This window comes from Tachysurus fulvidraco, unplaced genomic scaffold (assembly GCF_022655615.1).
Source record: "Tachysurus fulvidraco isolate hzauxx_2018 unplaced genomic scaffold, HZAU_PFXX_2.0 HiC_scaffold_77_np12, whole genome shotgun sequence".
Taxonomy (NCBI): domain Eukaryota; kingdom Metazoa; phylum Chordata; class Actinopteri; order Siluriformes; family Bagridae; genus Tachysurus; species Tachysurus fulvidraco.
Window position 1 is genome coordinate 24,354 of NW_025926944.1, and position 22,959 is coordinate 47,312.

Here is a 22,959-nt window from a genome sequence, read left to right on the forward strand (position 1 = left end):
CAACAAGTTTATGAGCACCACATGCCCATTTATGGATTTTCCTCCCCTTATTTTTCAGGGCCTTAGTCTGTGGACCACTGTTTTTTTTTTCATTCTACATAACATGTTATTGCTATGGACCAAGGTTTGAGAACCATGGTGTTCTTCATTTCCCATAACAATTTATGAGCTAAGGTCTGGGAACCATGGTCTTTTCCCTTCTACATAACAAGTTGTTATTTTGTTATTACAAATGTGCTCAGACTGACTAGGCCTGACAGCCCCGAATCTGGTTGCAATAAACATCTTTGGCCTACAACATCACCTACATATGTCTTATGACAGCAATTGTAATATTTTGCAAGGCCTAATACTTTACTTTGGTTATAGTATTGTAAGGAATAATATTTTAATTATTTCTACTAAGATTTTTTTGCAACACACTCTCCTGACTGCTGCCACTGAATAATAAAATGATGTTGTTACAGAATTCAAACAGTAAAGTAAATGAATGCCTTTGTCAAAAGTTTACAGCACCTGGTATTCCCAGGCAGTCGCACATCCAAGTACTAACCAGGCCCGACTCTGCTTAGCTTCAGAGATCAGACGAGATCAAGCGTTCACAGGTTGGTTTGGCTGCAACAAAACAGTTAATCAGCTTAATCTGTTAGACATATACTTTTCTATTAAATAATCACAGTCTGTAATTGATTTCATAGGACTTTTGTATAAAATTAGTGTGTTGTCAAGATTGAGATCCCAAACAAATAGACCCAAAATAACCTGTTAAAATGTCCAGCAATGTTTGCAGTGTTAAAAGTCTTATAAATATTTACTATTCTTCTGCGTGAAGTGTTTTCTGTGGTGTGGGCTGATGATACTATTCCATATTCCTGATAACCAGTACAATAAAGATTAAAGGCTCGGCTCAATCCTCATAGCAGTGTTTAACAATATACCAACACTCGTTTGTTGGAACCTTTCTGTGTGTCTGTCATTCCTGGTCCTATTAAATATACCAAGTCCTTGAATGCTGAACTGATTACTCTGTGAAATCTAACCCTAGACTGGCTCTTAACTCTGTACATCTGTGTACCTCATTTCATGTTCAAATACAGGGTTGCTGTGGATCTGGAGTCTATCCCAGGAATACTGGACATGTGACAAGAATCCACCATGGATGAGATAATATCAATCACAATGAAGTATATTACAGTAAATAAATAAACCTTGTTTTGTGGAGTTTGTGCTCTGTGGTAAAAAGTGTTTTGGCGTCACAGCTGACATTAGTGATGATAGTGGAGAAAGAAGCTGACCAGTAGGGCTGAGGGGAAAAAAATCAATTCACCTAACTATTGCAATTCTTTTTAAAACCGATTTACACCAGAATCGATTTATATCTTACTTTTTCTCAGAGGTGGTGGAGGGAAGTTACAAATTTAATCCCAGCAAAGGGCGCAATGTATTTGTTATTATCTATAGTATATGACATCATGTCAGTTTCAAGCTGGGGCGAGAAGTAAAACCATGGTGGAGGCAGAGGGTCAAACCTCTCTGAAGATTCATGCTGCACCGTCACGGTTTAAATCTAAAGTTTGGAAACTCTTTGGATTCTACACACTGCTGGAAAAACTGTGCTAGACATGACCAAAACTTTATGTAAACACTGTCATATACTGATTCCATATTGTGACAATACGACTAACTTGAGTGTCAAACCTGCTCGTCACCATCCAGAGTTGAATGTCGAGCTAAACACTAAACAATCTGCAGAAACCCAGCTGACTCTGTCACAGAGTGCAATGCACATTTTTACTGCAAAATCATTTTGTCCGTATAGCGTTGTGGAAAATGCAGGTTTTCAATTAGTTATAGTATTGAATCAGCAGGTAAGTGTGCTGTATCTTTCCAGTACTACTAACCAGGTACCCAGTTTAGTCCAGGTGAACAGATCAGGTCAAGTGTGTGATCATGAGAGTGGGTGGGTAAGTTTACATGTTGCATAAGTTAAAGTTTTCCAGTATTGACAGAAGTTCATTGGTTTTAGCAGAATTATTGTCTACATGGGTGTGGAACCATTATATGTGGGTGGGACTGGACCCACCCACTTTTAAAGACCAATAATATTGGACCAACCCACTTTTTCCCTCTCTATTCAGCTAATATGTCTTTGATTTATTACTTTTCAGAGCGCCGCCAGTTGAATCCATTCTGCTTCAGGAATGCCCTAATAAATTAAACTCCATTCCGCGTTTTACCTACAGCATTGACCATTTTCCTTCCTATTATCTCCGACCTTTTTCGTCATTGTTATTGAAAAAAATTGTGCTCAAGAGAGCTTTACTTCCTTGTTCTTGTCACATTTGTCACTCAATCTTTCATGACAGACGTCTGGTGGATTAATCCTCTGTACAGCTACAATGTGTAAGTCTCCTCATTTCTTTTCTTGCTATTGTATACTGTGTATGATTTCTACTGATTATATGTTAACTTTATGAGTTTGCATTATGTTAAAAGTTCTTACTTATATTGGTTATTTTGTATTGTTATTATTGCTAAGCTCTTGCTGCTATAATGTTGCTTTGCATATAAGTGGAGTTCTACGTTAACTCCTTAAGCTTACAGAACTTATTATGATCTTAGTCTCCCTTTTCCCCTTAGATCCTCAACCTCAGACTCAGCAACTTCGTCCAGCTGGTCAAATGATTCAGCTGTCTCACCCTTCTCCCTACATGAAGCCTATTCCAGCTGAACTCATGACTAACTGTGTAACTAGCTGTGTCATATGGCAAGTGAACTCACCAAATTCCTGGAACACCTCTGTTCTCCTGACCAGTGTGGTTATTCATATATTAATCATATATTACCTTAAAACTATTACAACATCTGGGGCCTACTCCCATATGTCTTATGCAGTGGTGTAGTCAGGGCCATACGCACATATAACGACTTCTATGGCTTAATATTAGCGTATACCCTTGGTATACCCACTTATTTTGCTGCTAAAACGTCCATAATTTACCCTTGTCTTTTTTTCCCCTTTAACTGCATCGCAAAACTTCCATGTAATTGGTTAATTTTTATTTGAATTCTGCCACCACCAGCTGTCATGTACCAACTTCACCGAGCGTTTACAGGGAGGAGAGTTTACTTCAGCAACAGAAGCTGGTGTCATGCTGAAGCAGACGTAAAGTTGGCCACATATTCACAGATTTAATTTTCCTGAGTCAATAACTCCTATTGTTTGCATTATAAACAATATACAACAATATACATTTCACTGTGATGTAAACTTCAATGTGTAAATATGCTTTTGTCAAACATATGTAATCCTGCTGCTTATATAAGAGCTATTACAGATTGTTAAACGCTATGGTCTCTGTACTTGCTTTAATGTACAATGCACAATACCAAGGGATATATCCGCTCGGTATTTGTGCTTCTGTCATCCCAAGTCATTTTATATGGAACCATTTTGTGCAGGTTCCACACTGAATCTATAAGGGGTAAATATGTAAATTATATCTATAAAATATTTGCTTTAGGAATCCTGTAATGCATAAACATATTGAAATATTTAATTACTTTAAATTTATCCATACACTCCCTGACAAAAGTCTTGTTGCCTATCTAAGTTGTAGGAACAACAGATAACTTGACTTCTAGTTGATCATTTGGAATCAGAAGTGGCTTATATGAAAGGCAAAGGCCTCTAGATTAAGCTTATTTTACTATTTTACTATTTTACTTATTTATTTTACTTATACTTTACTAATTAATGTAACAGTATTTTACTTTTTACTTTATATATATGTATATACTTGTGTGTGTGTGTGTGTGTGTGTGTGTGTGTGTGTGTGTGTGTGTATGTATGTATGTATATGAATATATAATTTTGGAGTTTGCTGATGGATATTTGTGTAAGTCAGGCACTGATGTAGGTGAGGTAGGGTGGAGTCAGCGTTCACATTCATCCCAAAAGTGTTCAGTAGGGATGAGATCAGAAAACAACCACATATAGCAGGAAAGGTCAGGTGACCCAATACTTTTGGAAATATAATACCAAGTGCATCACCAAGGCCATATCCCAAACTGTAGGGAGATTCCAGCTCTGTGCTTCAAAACAACTCAAAATTATTTTGATGTTTTACAAATGACAAAATTAATGTTAATTAAATTAAGCACTTCGTGTTTTTTGGGTTGACACCAGGGGCAGTTCTGGGATTTCATCTTTAGGGGGCTTAGCCCTCAGTGAGAATTTAAAACAAGAAGAGTTCTATATTATATATTATATGACAACTCTGGTAATAAGAATAGTGACATTTCACTGCTTTTGTTTGCCGTCTTTGCATCTTTGCGTGTACCTGTGCTTTTCCGTTCAAATAAAGCAGACAGCTGAAGACGCACTTTTGAAAGACTACAACACGCGTGTAAAAGCAAAGTAAAAAAAAAATCGCTCTTGGATCAAACTGATAAATAATTTTCTTTCCCATTGACAACATGTCCTGCATTTTAACGTAATTTTTATTGTTTGTTTATGAAAGTAAAAATTCTGCTTATAGTTTTAGGGAGGCTGAGATTACAGACAGGGGGCTGAAGCCACCCTAATAAAGGGCTAGAACCGCCCCTGGTTGACAATTCGCAACGCATTCGCCAGGAATCCTTTTTGATGCCGATTATTTCAAACATCTCCCTCATATATGGCCATGTGTGTTCAGGAATGTCCTCGTTGTTAGTTATTTTAACATCGGTGACTCCCTCTGAATGAACATTAGCCATTCCTTTTGTAGGCGTGCTGCTCATTGTTAGCTCCGCTATTCTTAGTCTATGTCTGATAGCCAGTAAATAATACAGTACACCAGTCACAATGATAGGATGATAGGTGGAAACAGCGCTCAATGAGAATAAATAATACTAAAAGTAACGAGTCCGTTTTGAAAATGTAAGAAGTAAAAAGTACAGATATTTGTGTAAAAATGTAATGAGTAAAAGTAAAAAGTTGTCCGAAAAATTAATAGTGGAGTAAAGTACTGACACCAGAAAAATTTACTTAAGTACAGTAACAAAGTATTTTTACTCCGTTACTTCCCACATCTGTTTACTACTAACTTACTTTAACATTCTTTACTACTAACATTATTCCCTTCTGTACTTCATATATAGACATATGCAACATATCCATAAATATATGTCTTGCCCATTCTCATAGAGTGAACCAGGAGTGAGCGAAAAACCCTCGAAAGCCAATATGAGGGAAAATTCTCACTCTGCCCGCATATAGCGCGACAGTGAAATCTGTATCACCAGAATCACCGTAACACATTGCATAAGCATATAACAACAGTGTAAGCACACAGAAAAGAGAGTCAGACTATAAGCAGTGTTGAAGGCCACCCATGACTATGGCCACCACCAACAGTGATTATGATGCGGCGTGTAAATCAAACAAGGCAAGGGAGCCTTAATCTTTCGTTTGTTTCCCAGAGAGTGCCAAACACCTGAGAACGTGCGGGCATAGTATGTCTTAGACAAGACAACTACAGAGTCTGCATTATGGCGGTTCCACGGGCTGTTGATTAGCCAGTCCGGCTGTGGTGACAAGTTTGTTATGGATGTCCGTGATCCTACAGTTAACGATTACCACAGCGTGTATCCACAAAAGAAAAGAGTGCAGTACTGGCAAATGGTTTTCTGTTGTATGAGACCAGAGAGGAGATACGCATGTTCTGTTTTTGGTCCATAGAGAGATCTAACAGTTATGCAGCGTTGTAGTTCATATGTGTGCACTCATAGAACTAGTCTGTCCGTAAGGGGATAATTCACATCGGCTTGTTGTGAGGCCAGCCTCTCAGTGCTGTTGAAGATCTCACATGTGATCATGAGGAATGTGACACCAGGTTGTTTTTACGTGCACAACATGCTGCCAATGAACATCAAACTGTAGTTATCAAGAGCCCTGATACTGATGTGGCAGTGATTGCTTTAAGTCTGCAGCCAGATTTACCATGTAGGTTGGATCTTTTCACAGGGGTTGGCAACAAAACAAGGATCATTGATTTGGTTAAGGTGTCATCAGCTCTTGGTACCAGTGTGTGTTTGGCACTTATTGAGATCCATTCCTTTTCAGGTTGTGACTCTACAAGTGCCTTTTATGGCAAAGGCAAAAGAAAGGCATTTTCTGTTGCTTATGAGAAAGAGGAATACCTAAATGCATTTACAAATCTGGGTAAAAGTTTTAACCTGGACCAGTCTACTTTTGACATACTTTTCAAATATGTGTGCCACCTCTATGGCCAGTCATCTGCCGAAAATGTGAATGATGCAAGGTACAAAGCATTCTGCATGGCATCATCGGCTTTGCCAGAACTATCCATGCCCTCGACAAGTGATTCCCTGCACCAACACTGCAAAAGGGCAAACTACCAAGCAGCCATAATGAGACATTCTCTGAGAGGTATAATGTGTGCCCCTTCACCGATTGGCAATGGATGGCACCTTGAGGATGAGGAGTTAACAGTTAACAGTGACCTGGATGACTAGAAATCCTGCACCTGAAAGTGTTTTGCAGGTAGTCCACTGCAGTTTCAAGCAAGGCAAATGTGAAACTGTAAGATGTTCCTGTGTGTCTGCAAGACCTTCTTGTGCTGATTTTTGTCGGTGCCAAAATTGTGCAAATGTTTCAAAGGAAATGGAGGAAAGAACTACATGGAATGAGGGCTTTGATGATGATACTTATGAGTAAAGATGTGCTGTGCATTATTTTAAGCTTATTTTTAGTTGTAGTGAATCTGTTGTGTATTATTCGTAATTAGGGGGGGGGCATTTTGAGTGATTTCAGAAAAAGGGACAAAGTGTGCTGCTTGTTTATGTTTCTGTGATTACACAGTGCCTACTGAAAATTTTCGTGTATAATACATCACAGTTTTGCTAAAATTACAATGTGTATGTTTAATTTTGCTTGGTGCCAATCCATGAAATTAAAGCATATTTCCTACAAATTTGCCATATTCTATGGTCTACATTCACACTTGACAGTTTAATGCACCAATACCTTTCTCAAATGTTTAGGTACATGTATAAAGGTCAATTTGAGAGAGATTTTATGTTGCTAAAATAAAAATAAAGAAAATTATAAGCAAAGCCAGCAGCATACGATTTTCTTTTTTTTTTCTCTTTTTTTTCACATTTATACGCAATCATGGATCATGAAAAAAAACTGCAGCATTTTTTGTGGAGAACTTTTACCATAAAGTCCAAAAGGGTGTCTATGCAAAAATGCATTGCAGTGTAGTGCTGAGACGTGGGAACGAAAATCACTTTCCAGCCAATTTTTCCTATTTCACCTTATGGCCTTTTCCTAGTTCACCTTATATCTCTCTATGTGCACTACAGAGTGTGTAAACACACTATTATCTTTCTACGTGCACTACAGATTGTGTAAACACACTATTATCTCTCTATGTGCACTGCAGAGTGTGTAAACACACTATTAGCTCTCTAGGTGCACTACAGAGTGTATAAACACACTATTATCTTTCTAGGTGCACAACAGATTGTGTAAACACACTATTATCTTTCTATGTGCACTACAGATTGTGTAAACACACTATTATCTCTCTATGTGCACTGCAGAGTGTGTAAACACACTATTAGCTCTCTAGGTGCACTACAGAGTGTGTAAACACACTATTATCTCTCTATGTGCACTGCAGAGTGTGTAAACACACTATTAGCTCTCTATGTGCACTACAGATTGTGTAAACACACTATTAGCTCTCTATGTGCACTGCAGAGTGTGTAAACACACTATTAGCTCTCTAGGTGCACTACAGTGTGTAAACACACTATTATCTTTCTATGTGCACTACAGAATGTGTGAACACACTATTATCTTTCTATGTACACTACAGAGTGTGTAAATGTAGAAGAGTAGTAGGGGAAAGAGTGTAACCCTTCTATAATAAAGATTATAAAACACTCACAAAAGGCCCCTAGGAGCACATCATTTGACTACAATAAACCTTTATTTATACCCTTTATGCAGGATGGTGAACACCGTCCCACATGTGGGACACCACCACCTTAGATGAGGCTGCGTCAAATTCATTGCAACTTTTAAGCATTAAATCCTCTAAATACACGGTCATGTTATATACTGTTTGAAAGCTTAGACTCTCAGGATTTTATTAAGCCCACACACAAAGCATAATATGATTTATAGCAGTCATAAAATCTAATCAAGTTGATAGTCACCTGAACTAGGCGGCGCTAGTCCAGTTGTTTACTTACGTTTAAATGCTTCCCTTTCTTCACTGGGGTAATATTTTCCAAAACAGATGCTTGGAAAAAATCCCCAAGAGTCCAAGGAACTGGAATATGTAAGCCTTTTAATCCAAAAAGCTTTGTTTGCCTCACAAATATTACGTTTCTGACCGAAAACTGTAAACAGCAGTTCACTTCCCTCCTTTGTTTCGGCTCTAACTTCTCATTTGAGGGTTATAAAACTACACTGAGTTGTCAGATTTGTAGTCCAGGGTCTAACGAATCAAACAAGCCATCTCATGAGCCAATCGGTGCCCGTGGTGCCCGTGGTGCTGAGATATGCAGCTAAGAAGCCAATCATGTCTCTCCATCCTATGTGGGAACCCTCCGTTTGATTGACAATTGCTCCCTCCTGTAGCGATTTCATGATCTGGGACTTTACAGCTCTTTAGCCAATAAGGAGACGATTCCAACGATATGCAACATGACACATCTGTGAAGGGAGGCTGCACAGTAGACGGTGCGCAATGGTTTTATTGCGCAATTCTCAAACTTTTCACACTCTCACACTACAGGGTGTCAGCTTACAGGCCTTTTTTCACAGCAGGCAGAGGGGTTCTCTTTGTTTTAGGCCTTTTAAACTAAGCATGCAGTCTTTTAATACAAAGTTATACAGTAAACAAGAAAAACATGAAAGGACAGACATGTCCGTAGAAAAATATTCATATAAAATCCATTTTTGAGTCTTTTGACTTCAAACTTTTTTTGCTGAAAGCTAAGACATGTGGCTATGACCCTGAGTTGTTGTTTAGCTCCTAACATGTTTTACAGCAATAAGTTTAATCAGTTTATCAGTAAACAACGGAAAACAAAACCCTCCATTCTAGCCTCTGTAACTTTGTGTCAGTAAGGCCTAGAATCACGCTGACACTTGTATCAGAAACTAGAGACTCTCTTCTTTCCAATGAGACCAGGCCCCTTGTGTCAAAGTATGTGGGAGCTGTACCACTTTTTATGTGGGTATGTCATCTAGGCGAAAATCATGAAAATAGGGGGCGTTCGCTAAATTCTCAAAAATATGTGAAATCTTCAGTCACTTATAAAACAAAATCATATACACAGAACACAAGATAACCAGGCCTTTCGAGAGCAAGAGGAGATAACACATGACCCAGCTACAAGCCAAACCACTCACACACAAACTCACACGTGTGGAAGGTACACACATTAAAGTGTGTACCAAGTGTGAGTGTGGTTTACATTTACATTTACATTTACAGCATTTGGCAGACGCCCTTATCCAGAGTGACGTACATAAGTGCTTAAACCTCTAAAATTGAATACATTAATGCTGCTCACTAGGTTACATACTTAAGATACATGAGTTTAAAACATTTGTTCAAAGTTACAATGAAAAAGTGTCAAAGGTTTTTTTTTTTTTCTTTTCAAATACAAAAGATAAGGAAAGAAGTGCTAGTTGAAGTGCTTCCTGAATAAGTAGGTCTTCAACCGCCGCTTGAAAATAGTCAGTGACTCGGCTGTCCGGACCTCTAGGGGAAGTTCATTCCACCACCTTGGTGCCAGAACAGAGAAGAGTCTTGTAGTATACTTGCCTCTTACCCCTGAGAGATGGTGGAACCAGTCGAGTGCTGGTAGATCGGAGGTTGCGGGGTGCAGTGCGAGGAATGATGAGGGCTTTGAGGTAAGAGGGAGCTGGTCCATTTTTGGCTTTGTAGGCCAGCATCAGTGTTTTGAATCGGATGCGTGCGGCTACCGGAAGCCAGTGGAGGGATCGCAGCAGTGGGGTGGTATGCGAGAACTTTGGCAGGTTGAAAACAACCTGCATGCCATTCATATGAAAATTACCTGAGCGGGCTATGCAAACAAGAACAACGCCCCCAAACAATGCTATAAGAAGCAAAAAAAATGTATTTCATTCATTCACTTATCAACACGCTGGGAAGATGAAACACTTTGCAGCTGAGGAAGCTCTACAGATGCTCCTGGACAGCGAGGAAGAGTTCACCGTTTCCTCAGAGGAAGAGCAGGACTCCAACGACGAACATTTGTATTTTGAAGAGCGACTTGATCAAGCTGAGGATATCATTTCTGAAGAGTAAGTTTTACTTACATGTGTAAATGTAAAATTATATATGCTGTACGGTATTCAGAAACGTCTCGTAATTGCCAACTTTTATTTACCTTAAAATGTTAGTTCTTATTAAGCAGTATGCTGATTAATGTAATGTGAATATACAATATTTTATATAGCAATATCACTATTTAGAATATATTTTAACTAGTGTTTATGTCTCAAGTAGTCTTGTTTACGTGACTATCTGTTCGGGTGTAAATGTATCGATGTGGTGTCGATGAGCTGTAAATGTGCCTGGTGATATGTCATGTGTTAAATTAAAATGTTTAGCCATAAATATGTCTGTTAATGGCCCGTTAACAAACATATACAGCGCATCTCTGTACCCAATTATTTTATCTCAGCTATGCTTGACTGCCTTAGTTATTGCTTTATAAGTTTGTTTCTGTCTCGAATATATTATATTAATTATTAAAAACTTTTGTAGGAATGTGGCTGCATCACTCTTGTCTTCACCTGCACTGGCTGCAACACTTTCACCTTCGTTTGATGTTCGCACTGGGGCACGCAGCAACGAGAACAATAAAGAGTACGTCCACATGTAACCATTTTTTTCTATTATGCGTGCAGAATATTTGTATTACTGATGTGGAAAATACATTATATTAATTGTTTTGTAAATACTTTGAAAAATACATGATACTAATTCAGATTTTTTTTTTAGGAATGTGGCTTCACCTTCGTCTTACACTCGCACAAGGGCACGCAGCAACGCGACCGACATTCATCCTGTGTAAGCCACATTTACTGTTTTTTATGTTCTCAGTATTAGTAATACTGGTGTGTTGCTTTGTACTTTGGAAATACATGATACTAATTATGATATTTTTTTAGGAATGTGGCTGCAACACGTTCACCTACGTCTGACACTCGCATGAGGGCACGCAGCAACGCAACTGGGAACACAAAAGAGTACATCCACTCTTGTACCCATTTTTCATTTATATTTTATATTAGTATATATTAGTTATATATTATTAATACTAATGTGTTGCTTACTACTTTGGAAAATACATGATGAGACTAATTATGATTTTTTTTAGGAATGTGCATGCATCACCTTTACCTGCTACTCACACATGCTGTAGGTCTCTTTCAGTTCTCAAAGCAACTGAGACTAATGTGTAAGTACAGTTTATTAAAGTGTCACTGCTACAGTAAAATACTGCGTAATCATTTTATTTTATATTTTATTTTTGATTCAAAATTTTTCAAACCCTAACCATTTATTTATTTATTTACAGATCTAACACTGACAGTGATAATGCACCTGTTGCAAAGAGACTCAAGACCAACATCCAGGCAAGCAGCAGGCAGTCCGTTCCGTCATGGAAAACAGAGACTGATATTGATGTGGTTCCACACACTTTGAGTTTCTTTCCTGCACGGGAACCTGGACTACAGCTTTTGTACTTCATTGTACACTATTTTATTAAACTACAAGCAAAAGATTTTCTCTTTAAGTCTCCCCACATTCATTCTTTTGTCAACACAATCCAGACTAAGCCATTAGGAGGTTGGGCCTCCTCAGGTGTGAATCATCAATATTCATGACCATTGACCCTCCCTTGCATATTGCCTTCACACAACAAAAACTATCTTACAAAAGTTAAATCAATGTATTGTTTCATGTGAATGAGTGGGTAAAATGGTTTTCACATCTTTTTGTAGCAAATTATCAACTCTACAAGAGTAGAGAACTTTATTGTGTGTGAACAGATGTTTAGTATGTGTTTCTTGAACTTATTTCAGCATCTTTTCTTCTTCTTTTTTTTACTACCCACGCATAAACATCATTTACTTAAAAATACAAACATGTACATACATTTTACTTACATAATATTGTAGCCCAGTTTGTGCTGAATACAATGATGGTGATATTAGCCATTAATATGTTTTGAAATAACTGAAAAAAGACCAAATGTAACAGCATGTCAGAACCTCTGCCAGTGTCCCAAAATGGTCAGACCCCAGAGGGTTAAGAGTGTCCCGTAGCGAGTAAGTGAACGAAAGTGAAAGTGCAACTCCTCCTAACCTCTCCACCTGTTTACTCCTCCCTCAACCTCCATGCGCATCTTCCGTAAAGTAAAACCAATTTATTTTCTTAACATTCTCTTTTATTACTTTATGTTTTTTATACAATATTTGTCATTTATAAATACAGGTACTGTACATTTTTTCATATTCAAAACACATAAACAAAACAACTGGAGTGGAATTTTGCGAGCTGGAACGGATTAATGGGATTTCAATTAATTTAAATGGCCCATAATGCCCAAAATGTCATTCTTTTCTTACAGATATTAATTAACACATGAGCAGAATTATATCTACTCATTTGTCTGGTAACTGCATCGTTCCAAAAATGTGACCATTAATGTCAGAAACTCAGGAATAAATTAACTAATTAATTGAGATGATGATTACTGTGTCAGAAGAGTTTCTGTCTGTCCATCTTTAAAAGTATCGGTCAGAAGGGTGATGACCAATATTATGTAGCCACCATTATATATATTATATATATATATTTTTTTTTCAAATCAAGAGTTAAGAATCTTTTATTGTCATATCAACTATATATTGCTGACAAAGTACACAGTAAAATGAGATAATGTTACTCCAGGATCAAGGTCCTATGTAGAACAACATGAAGCTAAGGACTGAAAAGTAAGTTATCCTCGCCATATACAGTGCATAGTATGCAACTTAGTGCAGACAGACAATGCATTACACTACAAGACATAAAATAGTGCTGACCAGTTTGCAGTCTGAAACAGACCATTGTGCTAAACAAGCTCTACTATCAGCCCCTCAGACAGCCTGTTAAATGACCTCAACACTTTCTATGAATTTTAGGTGTGTTGGAGTCGGGGGTTACAGGAGGTGAGAATTGGGCTTTTTTAAACCTACAGTAGAACTGGCCTTGATTGACCACAGTGCTGGGGGATGGTGTCATGTAGTTGGTGATGGCTTTCAGACCTTTCCACACAGGAAGCTGAGAAATTAGAGGAAAACTGAGCCCGTAGCTTTTCAGAATAATTTCTCTTTGCCACTCTGATCTCCTTTTCCAGTGTGTATTTGGCCTGTTTGTACAAGACTCTTTCCCCATTCCTGTGAGCATCCACTTTGGCCTGACGGAGCTGGCTGAGTTTTGCAGTGAACCATGGTTTATCATTGGTGTAAGTTAAGTGAGTCCTGGTAGGAATACACAAATCCTCACATGTTTTGGTACCCTCTTCCACTCATACCATCAGCTTTGGAACAACTCCGCCGGGGGCGGTAATTCACCAAATTGGATCTCCGCTGCGCCTACAACCTCATCCGTATCAGAGAGGGAGAAGAGTGGAAGAGTGCTTTCTCGACCCAGTCTGGCCACTATGAGTATTTGGTCACTAGTATTTCAGTCCTTCATCAACGACGTGTTTCATGACATGTTAGACCGCTGGGTAATCGTCTATATCGACGACATCCTCATCTATTCTGAAAACCTGCAGAATCACGTTCAACACATGAGGGCAGTATTGAAGTACTGGACACACAGGAAGCAAGCGGCACACAGGAAGCAAGCGGCACACAGGAAGCAAGCGGCACACAGGAAGCTCTCGCATCTTCCAATTTATATGCCTGGCTGAGTATTTTTTATTCAAATCCGAGTTATCTTGAGTTTACACTTTAACCTACTTACACCTTAACTCTTGACATTGTATTTACTTGTCCCGCAGCGTCAGCTTTTAGCCAGCTAGCATAACTAGCCTGTTAGCTCGGCTACCGCTAGTACAAGCTCTCGCATCTTTCACATTTTCATTTCACAGACTGGAGTGAGAGGCAGGGAGTTGACCTGCTCAGTCCAGTGGCTCGCTCCCACCCTGCTCTCCTCCATGTCCTTTCCTATCTTTTAGAAGCAAGTGATATACAATAAATAAATAAATAGGTTAAATAGTCCGCTTCTAGCCGGCTAGCACAACTAGCCTGTTAGCTCGGCTTCCGCTAGTACAAGCTCTCGCATCTTCCACATTTTTCATTTCACAGACTGGAGTGAGAGGCAGGGAATTGACCTGCTCAGTCCAGTGGCTCGCTCCCACACTGCTCTCCTCCACGTCCTTTCTCATCTTTTAGAAGCAAGTGATATACAATAAATAAATAAATAAATAGGTCAAATAGTCTGCTTCTAGCCGGCTAGAACAACTAGCCTGTTAGCTCGGCTACTGCTAGTACAATCTGTTGTACTTGCTCTGTAACATCATGTTGGTTACGTCTCTGCCTTTGAGTGCAGGTGAGGACGCATTGGAGCTGCACACGGTAGAACTGGAGCTGGATGCTGTGGAGAAGCAGATCCGTGAACTACAGGTGAAGCAGGCCGAGCTGCGGGAGCGGAAAGCCGCGCTGGAAGCTCCCCGGTCGGTCGCTCACCTGTCTCAGGTAAACTCCCGGGATGTAATTACCACTCCCTCCACCTCTACCCCGCGTGTTTCTCTGTCCAGGTCCAACACACCCATGAAGTGGCCTGCCCAGGAGCTGTTCACTCCGGCGCCAGGGCACCACGGGCCCTGGGTGCAGCAGCGGAGGACGCGTACCGGTCCCCGGCCGAGGACCTCTCCCCCTTCACCAACGCCGGTCTTCGAGATCCCCAACCGGAACCGCTTCGCCCCCCTTAGCGAGACGGACTGCGACAACGTGATCATCGGAGACTCCATCGTCCGCCACGTCCGTACTACGGTGGCTAAAGGTAAGGTCTCCAAGTCGACACATCACGGGGTGTCCTCTTCTCTTAGGCTTTTAGTTAAATTTCACTGTTAACTCTATAATTACTACAAAAAAACTGAGAAAACTCCTCAGGCCTGGATGAGAATGAGCAAACTTCTTTATTGTGGTCAATCAGCCAACAAATTGTAGTTGCCAAATTCAAAGTATCAAATTGCCAAATTTAATAGTAACAAATTATTGCCAAATTAAAAGTAACAAATTACCAAATTAAAAGTAACAAATTAAAACCCATAAGAGCATGTCATGCCAAATCAATCAAGAAAGAAACAAAAACTCTCGCGACGTCCTTGCGAAAATAAAAACAACCCCCAACTGACCCTCTCGCCCCGGATTATATATATATCCTAACACTCCTCGCCCCCGCTTCGCTTCCCACTATTTTTTGGAGTCCCAGGTGCCATATCACCTGTTTTTATCGGCATTACCCACTATGTTCTCTAAACACCCGGACCCAATTTCCCCTGATTTCCCATTACCTTTCACCCATATGCCCATTTATGGATTTTCCTTCCCTTATTTCGCATAACTTTAGACTAAACACCTGGGCCTTCTTCAGTCTGCACAACATGTTTATGAGCACCAAATGCCCATTTATGGATTTTCCTTCCTTTAGTTCTCAGGGCCTAGGGCTGTGGCCCCCTGTTTTTTTCCATTCTACCTAACATGTTTTCGCTATGGGCCAAGGTCTGAGACCCATGGTCTTCTTCATTTTCCATAACAATTCATGAGCTACGGTCTGGGAACAATGGTCTTTTCCATACTACCTAACATGTTATCGCTATGGGCCAAGGTCTGAGAACCACTGTCTTTCCCATTTTTCATAACAAGTTTACATTTGTTATTACAAATGTGCACAAAAAGGGGCTCCATTCCCTCGTCAAAGTTACATTTGCCATTTGCTTCTGAGTCTTTTACGACAGACATCTGCCCTGAGGATTAAACCTGCATTCAACTAAAATGAGTAAGTTTCCCTTTTGCTATCTTCTCCTGTATATGATGTTTTCTGATTATATTCACTCTATGAGACTATTTTATGTCACATGATATTATGTAAAAAGGCTCTTACCTATTCGTCATTCTATAACGTTACTATTGCTAAGCTATTGCTGCTGTAATATTGCTTGTGTGCAAGTGGAGTTCTTTAACTCCTCAAGCCTGTTAATTGTTTATGATCTCAGCCTGTCTTTTTATCCCCTGGCTGGGCTTGCTAACATATACATATCTCAAGCTTCATTTCCTCTATCTCTACTAAGTCAGTTACTCTTTTCTCTCCTTAGATCCTTCACCTCCAGGTCGGTCAATTCAGCCTGGCTACACCCGCCGGGACCCTCGTCCTTCTCCCTATCCAAGACCTGCGCCTGCTGACCCCATGGCCGGCTATCGCCGCTTCCAACTGCGTCATATCATCTCTAAGCTCACTACGCTTCTGGAACAGCTCAGTTCTCCTGAACTGCCTGAGCATGCTTATCTGCCATCCCATATTGTGAGAAATCCTCCTGTTCTCATGTCCTCCTCTCAAACCACTCTGGTAAACCTCGTGGACAGGGGATCTCAAACTGATGGCTGTCCTCATGCTCACCCTTGCACCCGTGAGCTTGGAACTCCCGGCTCCCCCCCTCCTTATGCCTATGTTCGTCCCCTCTCTCCCACCTTTCCATCTTCTCCCTCTGATTCTAACCCTGCATCTCCAGATTACACTCCTGGATCTCCAGATTACACTCCTGGATCTCCAGATTACACTCCTACTACTCCCCTTTACTAAGGCCTAATAAAAAACACCTTAATAGTAATAATAACTCACCTTCTATCCACCCTCTGACTCAAGTGTGGTTATTTGGTTATTTTATTCTCTAGTTATATATTACCTTAAGATTATTACAACATCTGGGGTTTATCCCCATGTGTCTTATGACTCCAATCATAATCGCCTTAAGGCATGTCTCTCTGTTTTTAATGCTGGGTTCTGGGATTTTTCACAACACTCGCACTCACTGCTTGCCTGGTGCTCGTGTTCTTGATGTCTCTGCACAGGTACCTAGAGTCGTGAGCAGAAACACCAGAGCTGTGGTTCTTCATGTCGGCTCGAACGACGCCAGCCTGAGGCAGTCGGAGATCCTGAAGAGGGACTTCAACACCCTGGTGGAGACGGTTCGCAGAACAGCGCCCACGACGAGTATCATCGTGTCTGGACCGCTTCCAACGTACCAGCAAGGAATTGAAAGGTTCAGTAGACTTTTTGCTTTAAATGAATGGTTACAGTCATGGTGTCAGGCTCAGAAACTACTCTTTATCGATAATTGGTATGTTTTCTGGGAGAGTCCTAGGCTATTCTGTGCTGACGGCCTGCACCCCAGCAGAGTTGGAGCGGAGATCCTCTCGGACAACATCTCCAGGGCGCTGAACACCTTCTGACTGGTAAACTGTGACAGAGTGAACTGTCCCTATCGCCACACACTTTAACTTCTCCTCCGTTTCTAGCTACAGCGCTGTGGGTGCACACACACGCCAGTTAGCACGCCGCTCGCTCGCATACACACCGCACACATGCTCACTTCATTCTCTCATTCCGGACAATAAGCGCACACACACACACACACACAAGGACTTTGTACTTCTTTATTTTTTTGTTACATATCTGTGTATAAGTTTCCTTTTGTGGGGTTAAGTTTGTTAAACTCGCCTGTTTGTTGCGTCGGTCTTCCGGGTGGGTTTGGACAGCAGCCAACCGGAGCGCTGATTAGCGGCTGGCTTTAAAGCGCCAGCGCTGCACTGCACATGCGCAGTAAACCGAGTTTATGTTGAGGGGATATTTTTTTGTGTGTGATTACTATTATTATTGGTGTTATTATTATTATTAGTACTAATGTTATTATGTTTATTATTTATTATGAAATATATATATATATTCATTCATTCATTTTCTACCGCTTTATCCGAACTACCTCGGGTCACGGGGAGCCTGTGCCTATCTCAGGCGTCATCGGGCATCAAGGCAGGATAGACCCTGGACGGAGTGCCAACCCATCGCAGGGCACACACAAACTCTCATTCACTCACGCATTCACACACTACAGACAATTTTCCAGAGATGCCAATTAACCTACCATGCATGTCTTTGGACTGGGGGAGGAAACCGGAGTACCCGGAGGAAACCCCCGAGGCACGGGGAGAACATGCAAACTCCGCACACACAAGGCGGAGGCGGGAATCGAACCCCGACCCTGGAGGTGTGAGGCGAACGTGCTACCCACTATATATATATATATATATATATATAATAACTCCAGTCTATGGCTGGTTACAAGTTCCAACCCCTCTGGGAGAAATGGTTGAGTCCGAGGGGAGGGGATTACCCTTTAAAAACCAGTCTCCCACTTCAGTTCGGGGTGGGAGTTGTAGGCGTGGATGGTGGAGTTATTGGAGTTGGAGAAACTATTGAAGTAAATGCACAATTGTAGGTGCTGAATCTTTGTATATAGTTTTCTTTATTTCCCTCGGATTTTCTTTGGTTTTCTTTATTTTTCCACTTTTTCTTGTCTGGGAGTTGTAAATATGTTGGACATTGCACTTGAGCACCCTGTAAATAAACACCACTTTACACTGAACATCACAGCGAGTATTGCCATCATTTGGGTAGAAGGCGAACCCGTAAGGCAGCTCTACCACATAAACTACTCTTTAAATTTAAATCTCAATAGCCATCCTTCACCTCAGCACATTGACACAAAAAATGCACACATAGCTCACCCTATAGAAACTGTGTCTGTTCCCCGAGCAGTGAGATCAAAAAGTAAATACATGAGAAGTTCTCGAAATAATCTCACTGTAATTAGACCAGAAATATGCCAAAGAAACAAACAAAAACAGTTCTTAAGGTTTGGACTTCTGAACATTAGATCGCTTGCACCCAAAGCACTTATTGTAAATGAAATGATCTCAGATAATAGTCTTACTGCACTCTGCCTCACCGAAACGTGGATTAAACCAAATGAATACATCAGTCTAAACGAGTCTACACCATCAGGATATATCTATATGCACGAGCCTCGTCTGACTGGTCCTGGGGGTGGTGTCGCCACTATCCTTAGTGATTACCTTACTGCTACCCAGAGAACACAGCATAGATTTAATTATTTTGAAGTGCTCGTCCTTAATGTTACACTATCGCACATGCACACGAAGAAATCCTTGATGTCTCTTGCTCTAGCGACCGTTTACAGACCCCCAGGGCCCTACACAGTTTTTCTCTCAGACCTATTGGTTAACTTTGACAAAGCATTAATTGTAGGAGACTTTAACATTCATGTTGACGACACAAACGACGCTTTAGGACTCACATTTATGGACTTACTAAACTCACTTGGGCTCAAACAAAACATCACTAGTGCAACTCATCGACGTAACCACACACTAGATTTAAAAATATCACACAGAATAGATGTCACTGATATAGATATCATACCTCAAACTTATATTAACTTATTAACATTATATTAACTTATAATGTACACACTACCTATAGAACAGACTAACTATGTCTCACCACATTATCGACTCGGTAGAACCATTATTCCGACCACCAAAGACAGATTCACAAATAACCTGCCTGATCTGTCTGGACTTCTTGCTGTACCCTCAAACTCAAACGACCTAGATGCAATGACTAACAGCATAGACGCTATATTCACTAGCACATTAGACACTGTTGCCCCAGTCAGATTACGGAAGGTTAGAGATAAAACACTTGCACCATGGTATAATAGTCATACTCACACCCTCAAGAGGGAGACCCATAACCTCGAACGGAAATGGAGACAAACTAAATTAGAGGTTTTTAGAATTGTGTATAAGGACAGTATGTCCAGCTATAGACAGGCTCTAAAAGCTGCTAGGGCTGAGCACCTGAGCAAACTCATAGAAAATAACCAGAACAATCCCAGGTTTTTATTTAGCACAGTGGCTAGTTTAACAAAAAAACAGAAATCTGAACACACTATTCCATCACAGTTCAGTAGTGAGGACTTTATTAGATTCTTCACTGATAAAATCAAAAGTATCAGAAATAAAATAGGTGACGCGCAACATATGAGAGCAACCAGTGACACAATCTCACCTAAGGCTTTACACAGCTTTACAAGTACAGGACAGGAAGAGTTAGATAAACTTATTACTACAGCTAAATCAACAACATGTTCACTAGACCCCAACTAAACTACTGAAAGAAGTGTTACATAAAGCTGGTGAGCCTCTTCTTAATATCATTAACTCCTCGTTATCTTTAGGTTACGTCCCGAAGTCTTTTAAGTTCGCAGTTATTAGGCCACTCATCAAAAAACCTAACTTAGATCCTAATGAACTATCAAATTACAGACCTATCTCACACCTTCTGTTTATGTCTAAAATACTTGAAAAGGTTGTGTCTGTTCAACTGAGCTCCTTCTTACAGGAGAGCAACATCCTTGATGAGTTTCAGTCAGGTTTCAGGCCCCATCATAGCACTGTTACGCCTTTATGTTTTGAAATTTGCTTATTATTTTTGTGACTGTCACTGGTGTCTTTCGGTGTCTGGTTCTTGTTTCAGCCCCTCCAATTACGTCACATATCCGCCTGCATGCCATTGGACGATCATCACATGACACGCTATGCCCCGCCTCTTCGTCGTGCTATTGGCTGGCTGCGAATTTCAGGTGGACATTTAAACCACGTCGGCGAAAGTGAAAGGGAGGAGAGATAGAGAGAAAAAGCCGGTTTTGAATGGTTGTATGCTGTGGCTTGCGTGCCGTACTACCCCCATTGTGCAAAGCACGGTGTATTGTCGAAATTGTGGGTTGATTTAGTCATTTTGTGTTTTCTGCCTCGTTGTATGAGTGTCCTGTTGTATGTGTTTTTCATGTAGATTTTGTAAATATGGTTATATGTGGACCTTGTAAATACACACTATTCCGTGGTTTGTAGGAAATCGGTGCCAGTTTTGTTATTCGGTTTATTATTGTTTTTGGCTAGATAGGGAGCGAGGGAAGGACATGTACTTTCTTTTCTTTTCTTTGGATTAGGTTAAGGGAGTTTTACTTGTTGAGTAAGAGGGAGTTTTATTTATTATTTTGGCCTTTCCGACTACTGAAGCTGTCACCACCTAAATAAAATAAATACAAGAAGGAAACTGACATGCCACGTTCTGTTATTTTTCTTTTTTCTTTTCTATTTCGTGCTGAGTTTCATTTTTACCTGTATGTTACGGTCTGACCTAGACCCAGTCGTAACAAGCACAGAAACTGCACTTGTTAAAGTTACAAACGACTTGTTCTTAGCTTCGGACCAAGACTGTATGTCACTATTAGTTCTACTTGACCTTAGTGCTGCATTCGACACTATAGACCACAACATTCTTCTAGCTCGCTTACAAAATTACACAGGTATTCATGGACAGGCTTTAAGCTGGTTTAGATCCTACCTGTCTGATCGATACCATTTTGTAGAATTAAGTGGTGAATCCTCCAGTTTATTACCAGTTAATTATGGGGTCTCTCAAGGATCAGTTCTCGGACCTCTGCTTTTCTCTATATACATGCTTCCATTAGGGAACATTATTAGAAGACATGGGATTAGTTTCCATTATTATGCTGATGACACACAGTTATATATCTCATCAAAACCAGATGAAATAGCCACAGTGTCCAAATTAACTCAATGCCTTAGAGAGATAAAAGACTGGATGAGCTGCAACTTTCTATTGTTAAACTCTGATAAGACAGAAATACTACTCATAGGTCCAAAAACCATTGCACAGAAACTCTCACAACTTAACTCCCATTTAGAGGGATGTACTGTTACTAGTAGCTCGACAGTGAAAGACCTCTGTGTTATATTAGACAGTAACTTGTCTTTTAAAAATCGTATCGCCCATTCTACCAAAACAGCCTTCTTTCACCTTAGAAATATTGCCAAGCTGAGAAACATCCTGTCTGTATCTGATGCTGAGAAGCTAGTTCATGCATTCATGACCTCTAGACTGGACTATTGTAATGCATTACTAGGTGGTTGTCCTGCATCTTTAATAAATAGGTTACAGTTAGTCCAAAATGCAGCTGCCAGAGTTCTCACTAGGACAAGAAAGTATGACCATATAACCCCAATTTTATCATCTCTTCACTGGCTACCAGTTAAGTTTAGAATTGACTACAAACTGCTGCTACTTACATACAAGGCTCTTAATGGTTTAGCTCCCATGTATCTAACCAGTCTTCTAACACGTTACAATCCTTCACGCTCTCTGAAAACTCAGGACTTTTGGTAGTTCCCAGAATATCTAAGTCTACTAAAGGTGGTAGAGCGTTTTCGTATTTAGCTCCCAAACTTTGGAATAGTCTTCCTGATAGTGTTCGGGGCTCAGACACACTTTCCCAGTTTAAATGTAGATTAAAAACTCATCTCTTTAGTCAGGCGTACACATAATACATCCCATAATATCATGCACCAGTACATAAGACCGGCACATTTTTATGAACAGCAGATATGTTAATCCCTTTCCACTGCTTCTCTCTTTGTACCTATCCCGAGGCATCCAGACATTGTACCAGCTCCCAACGTCCTCTATGGGACGAAGCCTTTGGACGTCCACTGAGCCAAGGCCGACTCTAAGAATCCTGAGACATCTCCAGTTAGACTCTATGATACTAAGGAGATCTGAAGTCCATGATGCTTACACCAATACAACATTTAAATGACTGTATATTACAATCACACCCCCAGTGTCACCCATATGAGGATGGGTTCCCCCTTGAGCCCGGTTCCTCTCAAGG

At 40.3% G+C, this 22,959-nt stretch overlaps 1 protein-coding gene and 1 pseudogene across 1 annotated transcript; one reads left to right on the top strand and one right to left on the bottom strand.

Annotated features, from left to right (window-relative positions):
* Positions 1-504: 504 nt before the first annotated feature.
* LOC113641398 lies at positions 505-623 on the bottom strand (annotated as a pseudogene).
* Positions 624-15,795: 15,172 nt separating this feature from the next.
* On the top strand, positions 15,796-16,922 carry LOC113641396 (DNA-directed RNA polymerase II subunit RPB1-like). Its single transcript, XM_027144055.2, has 2 exons — positions 15,796-16,121; positions 16,438-16,922. Exons 1-2 carry the CDS (start codon positions 16,118-16,120, stop codon positions 16,920-16,922), a joined length of 489 nt encoding a protein of 162 aa, XP_026999856.1. The 5' UTR covers positions 15,796-16,117.
* The last annotated feature ends 6,037 nt before the right edge of the window (positions 16,923-22,959 follow it).